Here is a 12,713-nt window from a genome sequence, read left to right as displayed (position 1 = left end):
TTGTTCAGCTTCAGAACAAAGATTATTCCACATGTATGTACTGAATAGCTCCATGGCTGAGCATCCCGGAATGCAAGGCCCCTGCTCGATAGGTGGTCCTCGATAAACTCAATTATTGGAACCGTTTGCCTTAGTTTGCCTTAGTTATATATAGCGCTCGTAAATACACATATGCTCTAAAATAGAAGTAACCAGCAATGACCAAATATATGAGGTCGTACATCGTTACGTAGAAAAAGTATATTTTATTGATATTGTCGCGTCATAATCGCAAGTTTCCTTGCTTTTCTTTCTTTTCTTTTTCATTGTTTCTTTGTATTTAGGCGGGGGGGGGGGCACATGTACGTACAGTGTGGAGTATCCCATGGCAGCTGCTACAGCTGCGAACAGCTCAACGCGTTAAAGAGATATATGGCAGATGATCGTGATCAGAACGTATTCTGTTCTCAATTGCCTGCAGGTACTACGAGACAGGCTCGATCCGACCGGGCGTGATCGGCGGCAGCAAGCCGAAGGTGGCCACGCCCAAGGTGGTGGACGCCATCGCGAACTACAAGAAGCAGAACCCCACCATGTTCGCCTGGGAGATCCGCGACCGGCTGCTGGCCGACGGCGTCTGCGACCAAGACAACATACCCAGCGTTAGCTCCATCAACAGGCAAGTACACGCGCTGTGCTGCAGCTTGTCTGCATGAATTTCTCACTGATCCATGCGGTGCTGTACCGTACTACACCGGCTAGTATTGTTGTTGTGCAGCATCTCACTTCTCTTCCTTTTTGTTTCAACGACAGACACACGAGTTCACTGCGCCAGTTAGATTCTCTGTAGCTCCCTCTCTATATACTTTTTTTTTCTTTTGTTATATTTCTTTATTGTTTTTGTTTCTTTCGCGGCCGCGAAGCTTACCAACATCAGTGTGTATAGGGTATTTAATCCGCCACGCGAGAAGTTGGGCACGTGAAGCCTCTGGTATCAGGAACACCATACCATTCATTCCAGCGTATTTCAGTTTCACGCAAAACAGGTAAACCCTGTTTTCCACGCGAAGGAGTGCGGCAGGAAGAAAACACGGTGAAACGGCGCTCGGAGTGCCGGCTGCGGCTTTTAGAAGCTCGTAAAAACAATGCTTCCAGGGACGGCGCGGGGCCACCGAATGGCCGCCGTAAATCCCAGCGGGCGCGCGAGGTACAGAGTGAAAGAAAAGATACACAGACCCGCCACAGGCCATTCGCGGCGGCGAAAATCGGCCGCGCCTCTATCGCGAACGCGGGGCACGCGCGGCGTATATACATCCAACGAAGGTGGTGGGCTATCGGCACTCCTGTTGATCCCGCCGACTTTTCGGTCTGCTCTCGGTGCCCCGCTGCTCGAATCGACCGGGCGGTAGGCCCACCGCAGCGGCTTTTATAAACCACGCTCTATAACGGCAACGGTATGGAGCGCGAAAGGGAGCGACGATGTTGAAGACGGAAACAATAAAAACAGAGCAAAGGCGTATCCGTAGAAAGCCACCTATGTGGTAACGGGGAGAGACATATACCGGGAGAACAGAGATGAGAGCAAAACAAGAAAGTCTAGGCTGCGCAGCTGAAGCTCCAGAAAAGAACGAAAGAGGGAGAGAGAGCAGCAAATGGGTTTCGTACGGAGAAGCGGACTTCCCGGAGGAGTCTTCCCGCTCAGACGACATATAAAACGCATTTCGCGGCGCGTGCGCCGTTCCGCCACTTTCGCAGCGCCCTCTTCACGCCTTGGCGGGCACCTCTTTATGTCTCGCACGAGAACAGGCCTGCTGGAGGGTCACGGGGCGTCCCAACCGCTGGCGAAGACCCAGGCTAGCGCCGCAATCGATCGCCCATGCGGCGGAGGCAATGTAACGCCGCGCTCTCCAAAGGGACTCGCGTTTTCTCTCCCATCGAGAAAGAGGAAACGTGCTCTTCGAAACAAACTAGTGGTTCACGGGGCCACGGAGAGCCCGGAGACGCGAGTTCCTGCACGGCTCTTCTTTTAATCGTGTCGGTACGGATCACTAAGCGAGTCGCAGCGTGTAAGAAACAACTTGGCGCAACATGGTTTGAATTACTGGCGAACTAATCATTCACGGTGCTCACTCTCTCGAATCTCACGCGGAAGCTCAAAATCTGGTCGCGCGCACTGAGATGATTCGTTAAACCATCTGGGTAATTCTTTCGTGCAGATGCCATAATGCAGTAAATGCAAGAAAGGAACTACTGTCGGCTACGCTATAGCTAGTTTGAAGCTGAGCCGAATATCTTGGCGTTTATCATTGACATTAGGTTCCTGCTATGCGCGTGGCTAAAAATGATTTTCAGGCTCTTCGTTTTCCTCAAGAAAGCCCACGTCGTTAATTAACACCACTGGTTGATCTTTTGTTTAGCAGTTAACTAGACTGACGAGGCATGGCGCCCTATTTCGCTGTTGTTCTTTAAAATATATTTTGATACTTTCTAGCATGCTTTCAGTTCACAAAGCCCAAAGTCGGATAACGATAAAAGAAGGAAAGAAAGAAAAAAGGAACTGCCTTTATTTTTTCCTAACTGAAGGCATACGGGAGCAGAGTGTACTATCGGGCACTCATCGTCGAAATTCATCGCCGGCCCATCTGCGCGGCCACAAAAAGAACGTCTCTATTGCGCTCTTAGACGGGCCTCGCGCGAAACGCGGAAGCTTATTAAACAGATAGCCATCACTCGCACCACCCACCCGACCGCTCCCCCCCCCCCCCCCCCGCCTTTCCCGCGGAGGGATGATCGGCGCGCTGGCGTAACAGCTAGCTCACCAGGGCGTTCATCACACATTCAATCAGGCTCTCCGCGCGTTCGGGGCGCACCGCAACGCGTCCCTGTACGAGCGCACGCACGCATGCCGCGCCAAGTAACACGGACGCGGCGCCCAATTACGAAAGGCCGCCGCTTTTACGGAGCAGGAACAGCCGCATCTCTGCCGAAGCCGACGCTTCTGTGGCTCCATCCTCTCGCGGCATGCGGCCGGCGCTGATCCCTTTGGCTTGCTCCGGGCCCGCTCCTCCATTTGTGTCGAGGAGGCCCACGCAACCCGAACGCCTGTACTCGATAAGGGGCCCCGCCACCGGGCTGCGGCCCCTTATCCAGCGCTAATCGCAATATCGGGGACATGGATTGCCACTTTTTCTCTTTGCAGAAAGAGGAGAAGAGGTGGCGCCGAGAAGTGCTTGTAGCGACGTGCACGCAGAGCGCGCACATCGGAAGAGGAAAACGGACGAGCAGCGCGAGGAGGGGACGGGGTGGGGAGAGCCTGCATTCGCGTTGGTGCTGCGCTGCACTCCTGCGGCGAGTCCGCCATTAGGGAGAACATGTTTCTCCGGTCGGGGGAGGTCTTATATTATTTATTAGCCGCGGGGCAGCGATTGGCCACCGATAAACATGTCATCGTCGAGGGGGCTCGAGCACGGGCTCCCTCGACGGCTCAGGCGGCGAGTATTGAGCGTCAAGTGTGCTCGACGAACCGAGCTGTGATGACAGATCTCGTCGGTGCAGGGCGAGGCCGCAGAGTTCTGCTTGGGAAGCGGTCGTTGGGCCCGGATGTATTTTGCGGTAATCACAACGAGGTGACATGCACACTCCTCGGACACTTTCCGCCCCTTATTGCCGTGCGGTGACAAGCGACAATACTTGAGAGATGAAAGCGGTGTAGACCAAAGAACTGAGCAACTATCCACATAAGTAAGCAACGTGTAATTGAGCATCTCAGAGCCGCAAGCTGGTTCACTAGTGACGGAAGAGTGGCGATTGATACCAGAAGCATTGCTCATGCATTCATTTGTTCCTTATATACCCCCAATATCAGCCCACTTCTGACACAAATGAAGAAGTAAGTTGACACAGTAAAGAATTATGTAATTGCTTATGTGCAGTTATCTCTACAGTTCTGACTATGTATTTCTCATCAGAACTGTGCTGTGAAAGAGGCAGAACGTTTCTTGAATGTCAAACCATGATCGTCGAACTGTTCTTTCTTTTTTTTTTTTACATGTTCAAAACAGGTGCAGTTTGTCGTTTACATCGTTGCCTGGTGAACAGTGGCGTTGTTATATGTGAGACTTTCTCCGTGCGACGTCGAAAACAGTATGGGCCGGTCAGAGCACATACTAAAGAAGAGAAGAAGAGATGCCGGATTATCTCTTATTATACTTTCCCAAATATTGAAGGGCCTTATAGGAACACCATATTCGCTATAGTGAGGAATTAAGTCTATTAAACCATAAGTTAACTCCTCGCGCACAAGCCAAAGTTAATTTTTGCTTCACAAACAGTCCTTCTTTATATTATTATTTATCAAATACATATACCTACACAAATATCACGTTTTACATGGCACGTAATACATGCCTACCTACACGAGGTATGGCAGGTTTATGTAGATTGATGCATATATTTGAGCATAGCTGGTTATTTAGTCATGGAGGCCTATATATATAAAAATATACTTGGGCTTTTTGAAAGTAAATAGTATACTTATTTTTAGAATTTTCGCTTATGGGGACATGCCACTACTTACATTGGTACTGCGCATTGGATAAGTAGCGATGCCTCAAATGATTAAGCAGTTTGAGGAGTCAGGCTAGCTGTTATACGTAAAGCTGATGGCAATTCGAGGCGTTCTGCCTGTCTTGTAGTCTACTCGCCCCTCAACGCGCGTTTCACTAATTTATAGCGTGAACGAGAAAGAAAGAGAAGGAATAAAGTTATTTTGCTTAGGAAGCACTCCTTGCGTAAAATGTGGCTCATAGCTTCGCCCGCTGCGAACCATTTAAAAAGGCAACAAAGCTTTCTTATTAATGAGTCGTTCCCCTGCTAACATTCCTTCGTTTCTTCTTCTTCATCCCTTCTTTTCTAAGTCGGAGTGACCACTCAACTTGGGAAGGCCGTACGGCCCGGCAGACCTGCTCTTCGATTTTGACGCCGGCGACGACGCCCGAAACAAACGCGCGCCTAATGCTCTTAGGCACTCGCGAGAAACAGGATATAGGCTCGCGCGAACGCGCTGCCGCGTCCCCGCCCGAGGAAACCCTTCCATAATTCGTCCGTAATGGAATCACAAACCCACTGAGTGCTCGCTTCCGCCGCCACTGCCGGGAAAAGGAGGGCCCGCGCCCCAAATTCGCGCGCCTCGCTGAGCGCCTCATGGAACCTGGCACTCGCCAGATATGCAAGTCCCCGAGAGCGATTTCCCCCACCCCCTTTTACTTCCCCGGAGCGGCCGCTGAGTGGCGTCCCGCTGTACACAACCTGTTCAGTGGGTCGCGTTATCGCCGGACAGCCTCGCCGAAAAGGGGCCCCGCTGTACTGCGCCTTTGTTGTTATCCATGTAGCACCACGGGCGGGGCCTTCGATCTCGTCCCCCGTGAGCTCCCAAGGGCGGCGGTGGCCTTTCACGTGCGGCAGCGCTGCTGTGCGAGGAAGACAGCTATCGAGAGGCCAAATCGCCTCCTGCACGCAGCCGGCGCGGAGGAGGCCTGTGCAGCGTATACGGGCGCAGAAAGCAAGCCTAGAAGAAAGCAAGCGTAGACATGCGCGGTGCGCGCACGCACGCACACGCAAGCACACTGGCACCACTCACGGGCTCCAGGTCCCAAAGCGGTGGGTCAGCAGCTCCGAATGGAGGGCGTCAATCCGGGATCGCAACACTCACTCGTGCCGGCAGGATGATAAATAATTTACGGATTGAGCGTCGGGGGCTCCCTAGCCCGATATTGAATTAAGGGCGGCCAAAAGAGAACCCCAAACACCCGCCTACCGTGTTATACCGCTTCCCGGAGGAAGATAAGGAGGCATCGCGTGGCAGTGCAAGCCTGAGTGCGAAAGCACTCCGCTGGCAGGGGCGCCAAACAACCAACCCCTCCCTGCTTACAACCATTCCTTCCACCCTCGACCTCTCGGCATTTTCGCCATTAAGTGGCCCACGGAAAAGCGCCCCTGCGTGGCCCGCATGCACACCTGGAAACGCTGAAACGTGTTCCGTCTACGCATGCGCGCTGCATTGCATCCCGGTAGCGGAATGCGAGGTACGATTCATTCGTCGTGTTGGGCTGCTGAGCACGAGGTCGCGGGATCGAATCCCGGCCACGGCGGCCGCATTTCGATGGGGGCGAAATGCGAAATCGCCCGTGTGCTTAGATTTAGGTGCACGTTAAAGAACCCCAGGTGGTCAAAATTTCCGGAGTCCTCCACTACGGCGTGCCTCATAATCAGAAAGTGGTTTTGGCACGTAAAACCCCAAATATTATTATTATTCATTCGTTTGATCCCACCTTATGGCAGTCATGGGACACTTCATAAGTTTTTAAGGACTACCCGTTAAACATGCTCTTCACGATGACATGTCAGTTCATTGCGATCGTTCTGAATTGATTGGCCGTGTGTTCAGTTGAGCTGCATAAGACAACTAGACACCGGAAATGCGGACAAAAAATTTGGTTCCACCTTCATAGCCCTAAATTACGAAGGCTACATACGCGTTTCATAAGTAGCAGAACTTTGCGCAAGCGGGGCGCTAAATTTGTACGTTCGCATATCAACCTTTAGCGCAACCTTAATAATGTGCCGCACGCCTTGGGTCATGCATAACTTTCGCAACTTAGTAACACAGAGCGCCGCAGCGGGTTGCCAAAAGAGTGTCACATGCTAGGCGCGACTGCGGGCAGAACAAGGACGATGACTCGCAAGACGTGCAAAATAGATGCAGCGGCTCTGTCAGGGGCGTAACCACCAACGACATTTCGCAATTTGATGACCTTAGTCTCTTTTCGGTACGCGTAGAGAAGGGTCCGCACCGGAGGTCTATCTGTACCGTTGCTAGATTCGAGAAGAAAAAAAAAGCGTTTCTCTGCAAACTGCTACTTGTATTTCATTGAAATTCTGAGGTTTTATGTGCCAAAACCATAATCTGATTATGAGGTATGCCGTAATGGGGGACTTCGAATTAATTTTGGCCATCTGGGGTTTTTTAATCTGCACCCAACGCATGGTACACGAGCGTTCTTTTTCAATTAGCCCCCATCGAAATGCTGCCGCCCTGGCCGCGATTTGATCCTGGGACGTCGTGCTCAGCAACGCAACGCCAAAGCCACTAAGCAACCTCAGTGTTTACTTATATATAATTTGAACCATTATTTCACCATGACCCAACATGCACTTCAGGTTTCAGAGAAAAAAAAAGTAAAACAAATAGCTTCGGAGGAAGAGTACCTAGGGGAAAGGAGGAAAAGGCTCTGGCCGGCCGAAACCCTCCTTACTCAAGGTTTAAAAAAACTCTATTGTTTTATAATATGCGAAAGCAGTGTCCCGCAGACAACATCTGGCTTCCCTACGCGAGTTTTCATTATATAATAATGTCGTATAAGTGAGAAGCAACTGATCATCCTAAATCGTTCTCTTAATATTCGCTCCCATTGCAATAAACGCTTCCCAATAAAACAAGAAGAAAAAACGCCACAACGGTACTCAGTGGGAGTAGAAGTGACAACTCGGATCTTTCGCCCTTCTCTGAATATATATAGAGAAAGAAAGGACGTCTGATGCACCTTCGAATATGTAGATGTGACATAATAACTGGACTGAAGATGAGGCACCCTTAAAAATAAAAATGAAGTGGTCGTGAAGGGTAATATCACTCTTTTTCTGCGCAGGTGCATTTGGACTACTTCAGGAACACGCTTAAATACAGCCACGTTTATTTTCTTTGTTTTCTTGGCGTGAAATCAGCTAGGCGTGACTTGTAGTCACCGCGCGTGATTTCGCGCAAGGTTTGTCGACGGACTTTACGGCAGATGCAACTGAACCAAGCAAAGCGTGACGAAAAGCATCTCAACACGTGCCCAGTGCCTTTGCAAACGGTGTGCACGAAGAAGAAGAAAAAGCGAACATCTGGAAAAGGCAAAATAAAACAAGGTGGAGGCGCGAGCGCAAACTCCGGAACGCCGAAAATCTCTCTAATACTGCGTCCTTCAGCGGCCGAATATCTGCTTCGAAAAGGCGACAGCGATCGATACGCTAGGCTGGGCGACCAATCAGGCTGCTCTGCAGCGTCGCTCCTTGGCTTTCTTCCCGTTGCGCTTGTCTCCTTTGCCTTGCACACGCCAGAATGAAGCGGCACGGCACTGCGAACCGCGTGGAGCGGCCGTGCGCGCATGCGGTGGCACAAGTGGATGTCGTCGTGACAGCCAATCCACCCCGCACGTAAGGACTTCATCGCTAAGTCAAGTGACAGGCGACGAAGGAGGAACTATCACTCGACATTCCAAATATTTATGGATTATTATTTCTTTTTCGTGAAAGTTGACCCATAAGAAAAAGAAAGTTCCCGGTAAATAGCCTATTGTTATTCCAGTATTGCGCAATATATTAGCAGCATGTCTCTACTGGCATTAACAAGGTGTGTTGCGATAGCTGACAACTTGAAGGCCCGCATGCCTCCTTTTCCAAAAGAAAGAAAGTGAGGACAGAAGGCTGAGGACAAGGTGCGATGGTATGTCTGACCGGCTTGTTGCCTTGTTTTCAGTCTTTTTATCTCCCTGCTTTGTTCGCTTTATAACTAACTGTAAACCATTTCAGCTGAGCGCTTCCGACATCTTTGAAAACCGTGACTGTTTAGAGATTACCCCGAAACAAACAAACATCACCCAACGAACTATAAAAGATTCGACGGTTAATCTCTGTAGTGCCCCTGCAGTTCAGTGGGAATGAGGTGGAACGCAAGAGGCAACCTCCGTCAACTGTTAACTGGGAAGACGCGGCCAGGGATCACGCGTGAAGAAACCGGCACCGATTTCGCGGCACTTCCAGTCCGCGAAGAAAAAGGGCTACTGAGCGTCGGCGCGCTCTTTTTTAGGGCCGCATCGTTTTCTTGGCCGCTTCAGCAGCGTCTGCGGCGGCAGGGGGAAGGAGATGCAGGGGCGGGGGGGAGTTCGCGGGGGCGTCTGTAGAGCAGCGTTGCCTCTCTGGCTGCATGGAGGGGGCCGTGATGGAACGCCGGGAAGGAAGCGAATTCTCCATGTCGCCAGGCAGAGAAGTGTGATAAAGCTCCGTGCCTCCTTCTCCACCTCGTCTTCTTACCCCTATTTCCTCCTCCAGACTCTTTCTTTTCTTCTTCTTCTCCACGACATCCTCGCTGCTGTTACTCCGGTCCATGCGCTTTTGCCTCTGCCTGCGTCGTCTTATTCCTCCCCCCCCCCCCTCTTACTTTTCCTCTTATTTCTTTACATCTAACCGAGACGCCAGAGCGGCCTAGCCCCGCACGTCGCATCCCAGCTTCCTATACACGGTTTGATGCTTCGGATGCGCGTCTCCCGTAAGCGCGCGATCGGGAACTTCTATTCGCTCGATGCTGAGAATCGCTTTAGTGTGGCGCCGTGCTTGGTGGTAACGCCCGAAGTTCTGGCGAGACACTGAGGATGTTATAGGACGTCGCTCGACCTTTAATAAGTATGCCTACAGCCATGTTCCCCGACATACTCGGGAAAATGTCCGTGTCCGTGAAGGGGAAAAAAAAAAGAATAAGATAACAAATCTATCCCTTCCGCTGGAACTTGTGATGATATGCAAAAAAAAAAAAAAAAATCCTGACCCCCCCCCCTCCTTTTTATTGTATATTGTGGACTGTTGGTCTTTGCAAACAAATGAAGAACAGTACAAAAAAGCTTAGCTCCAACGAAAGAAAAAAAAGAAAACAGAAAAGGAAGAGTACTCTTTCACTTCTTTGTTTCTTTCTTACAAGTTCTCGGTAGCCGTTCAACGCTTTCCTATATCGGCTTTGCCCAGTAGGATGTAGCTTTTGTATTACTCCCAGCCCAAGAGAACTCGTTTCTCGAAGGTGGCCCTGAACATTTTCGTGAAATCCGTAATTTCATGTTTTCGCTGCCTACTTCTCTGGGCCGAGTTGGATGGACCGCGTGCAGCTCGCGCAATGCCTGCCGCACTGAGCCTGGCAGGAGCCACCGTACCGCGTTTCTCTTGTCGCCCTTATTGCCAGAGAGACTGGGTGAACCGGCGTCATTCTGCCTCACGAGGACGCCGGTACCTTTCATTTTGAGCCGCCCCCTGGCCCTTGCGCCATAAAGCCCACTTAGTTATCATTTTGAGCCGCGCGTAAGATGAATACCGAAGCAATACGGATGGTAAAGAACAGAACCACGGGAAAACGGCGCAAGAGGGTCGTGCTGAAACAGTTTGTGCATTTCGTTTTTGTACTGTCGTAGAACAGGGTACGACGACAAATAGGAAGACCGAGAAGGCAACCTTACCGAAACGCCGCAGCTATAACGCCGTTGCCGAACCAATTTGGTCGGGCGTCCTGCCAAATTTTCTTTTTCTTCCCTTTCTCGCCGCGCTCCCCTAGCAGTGAAAAACAGCGACACCGCCCCGAACGACGGGCGCATCCCACGGAGATATCTGCGCGCCACTCCGCCCCGTGGACCGTTCATCCTCCGTTGTGTGTCGCGTTCTCCTCCGGGACGCATTGTTCTCGCCCCTGGTTGCGTGCCAGTCGGCCAACAGCAGCAAGCGTTGTTCGCGCCGATCAGCGGACGCCGCAGCGGCATATGTGGGACAGTCGGCAACGGCGGCGCGGCTGTGGGGAAATTGTTTTTGCCACGCCCTCCTCGTTTCCCGCCGAACGTCTCGGAGGGGGTCGGTTACAAAAGGCGAGATCAATGCGCGTTCAATCGTCCCCGCGCGCTGCTGCTAGTGGTTGTACTGCGTTTTTCTGTCTGGGCCCTGCGACGATTTCCGGTTCCGGTTAGCGCCGGAACCGTTCCCGCGCCAACCCCACCGCGCCCCCACGCCCTCCCCCCGTCCTCTCAAAGTTAGTCTGCGGAAGCTACGGGCTGACTCCGAGGCAGGGGCGGGTGCCAAAGTCGCGATCACAGTATAGTCATCGCTGCTTGTTGAATCCACGGCGTATCTTAGCAATTGGTCTCACGCGCGGCTTTTGGGCAAATCGCTAGGGAAGCCGTACTCGACAGCAAAAAGATGATCGTTAGCGACAGAGCTCGTGCACTGTGTGTGCCGAAGAGTGATGAAGGTTACCTAATGCACCAAAGCGTCCTGGGCGCATGCGCGTCGGACAGCGTCCGTGGAACGCGCGGGCAACAAAGTGAAACCTGTAAATTTGGCACTGCAGATAGGCACTTACAAAGCCACACTGTTTCTTTCTTTTTTTTTGTTTTTGTCACTGTATCACTCTAAAAAGATGTTACACCCTTAAGTGTGTTGGCCTGTCCTTACCTTTAAGGGTATAAATTTTTTATTGCACACGACAGCGAGCTCTAAGTATACGCGTGCGATGAGAAAATACGTAGTTATAAATTGTGTATTAATTTTGACCACCTGGGCAGAGGGGGACAGGGGTACACTGAAATTTATCTGGCGCGATAATTTGCCAACGATGACTCTGAAAGTTCATTTAATGTACTTTTAGTGTCTTCTGCCGCAGCTGTAATCATTTTACTTGCTACAAGATGTCGGCAAACAAGAAATAAAACACCCATAACTGTGTTCAAATGGTAAATGATTTTGAATAGCGCAAGTATGTGAGAAAAGTTTGTTGGAAGTTAGCGCTCTTTCTTTCCTTGTATTTTTCTCGCGTACTTGCGCTATTCGTAATCCTTTATCATGGTATACCAACAGGCCCAAATTGCTGCGGTTGTGTTGTGCCAAATGTGCCGAGCCAGTGAGGTGCTAGTTACACAACGCTGTGATGCCAAAGCCTATAAATGAAGCCACAGTCCTTTGCAGTCAGCAGATAAATTTAGTTAAAGGGACACTAAAGCGAAACGATAAATCAGTTTAGACTAATGAAGGATTGTTTGAGAACCCTGCAGGCAGTGATTTAAAAAAAATAGTTTGATTATTAGAAGAGAAAATGAAGGTCCAAGTATCAGTATTTGAATTTCGCGCCGAAACTCCAGCGCCGGTACGTCAGCGTGACGTCAGGGATTCCAAAGTATGTTTTCGCATTTGGGCCACGTTGGCTGAATAAAGATTCCCGAAACTTGCCATGTTTAATATTTGGTTCCTTTAGAACACAATGTAGTCAACCTGTACCGCTATGTATAATGAGTACGCCCTAGAAGATGCCATTAAAATTCAGGACGTCACAGCCCCCAGATGCGGGAACTTAAGTAGGCGTCGCCACCCGTATTTCGTTCTTGCACTTTTTCTGGCTTACCAAACGTCTTATCGTTGTAAGAGCGGTGTTTTTGGTGTGATAGAACGGTAATTTATTGATGGAGAAAAAATCATTTTTCACTTTAGTGTCCCTTTAAAGAATTATTAGTGCGTTAAATTTCGGCTAAGTTAGAAAAGCTCTGATGAGAAGGGGCCAAGTAAGGAAAATGTTTCGTATGATTTGAATTTGTCATTTCCAAGACATAAAACGTTAAGGCAAGTAAGAAGAATATTGTATTTTGTATCTAACACACATCGTGGTTTTCTCGCTCTATGGCATGTCTATGCCCCCCCCCCCCCCCCCCAGTATTGATCGATGAATAAATACATGCTAACTGACACTTCTGAAAGAAAATAGAGAAGAAGAAAAAAGCTAATATCGCTTTCTAAAAATTCATTGGCGAGTGTATTAGTACATTCTTGCTAGTTAAGTAACGATGCGAACCTCTTTATTGCACGCGAAAATGGCGACAGACAGCTAGTGATTACAA

The 12,713-nt window shown here is 50.2% G+C and overlaps 1 protein-coding gene across 7 annotated transcripts in view; it reads left to right on the top strand.

Annotated features, from left to right (window-relative positions):
• Positions 1 to 12,713, top strand: part of sv (paired box protein shaven) — a 244,571-nt gene that overhangs the window by 180,041 nt on the left and 51,817 nt on the right. For all 7 annotated transcript variants that reach the window (XM_075687997.1, XM_075687984.1, XM_075687991.1 and 4 more), the window contains one exon: positions 461 to 658. In XM_075687997.1, the coding sequence (XP_075544112.1) occupies positions 461 to 658 (198 nt within the window). The remainder of the gene's footprint in view (positions 1 to 460; positions 659 to 12,713) is intronic.

Source organism: Dermacentor variabilis, chromosome 1 (assembly GCF_050947875.1).
Source record: "Dermacentor variabilis isolate Ectoservices chromosome 1, ASM5094787v1, whole genome shotgun sequence".
Classification (NCBI taxonomy): domain Eukaryota; kingdom Metazoa; phylum Arthropoda; class Arachnida; order Ixodida; family Ixodidae; genus Dermacentor; species Dermacentor variabilis.
The sequence above is the reverse complement of the archived record's forward strand: the minus strand, read 5'-3'. Positions and strand labels throughout refer to the sequence as shown.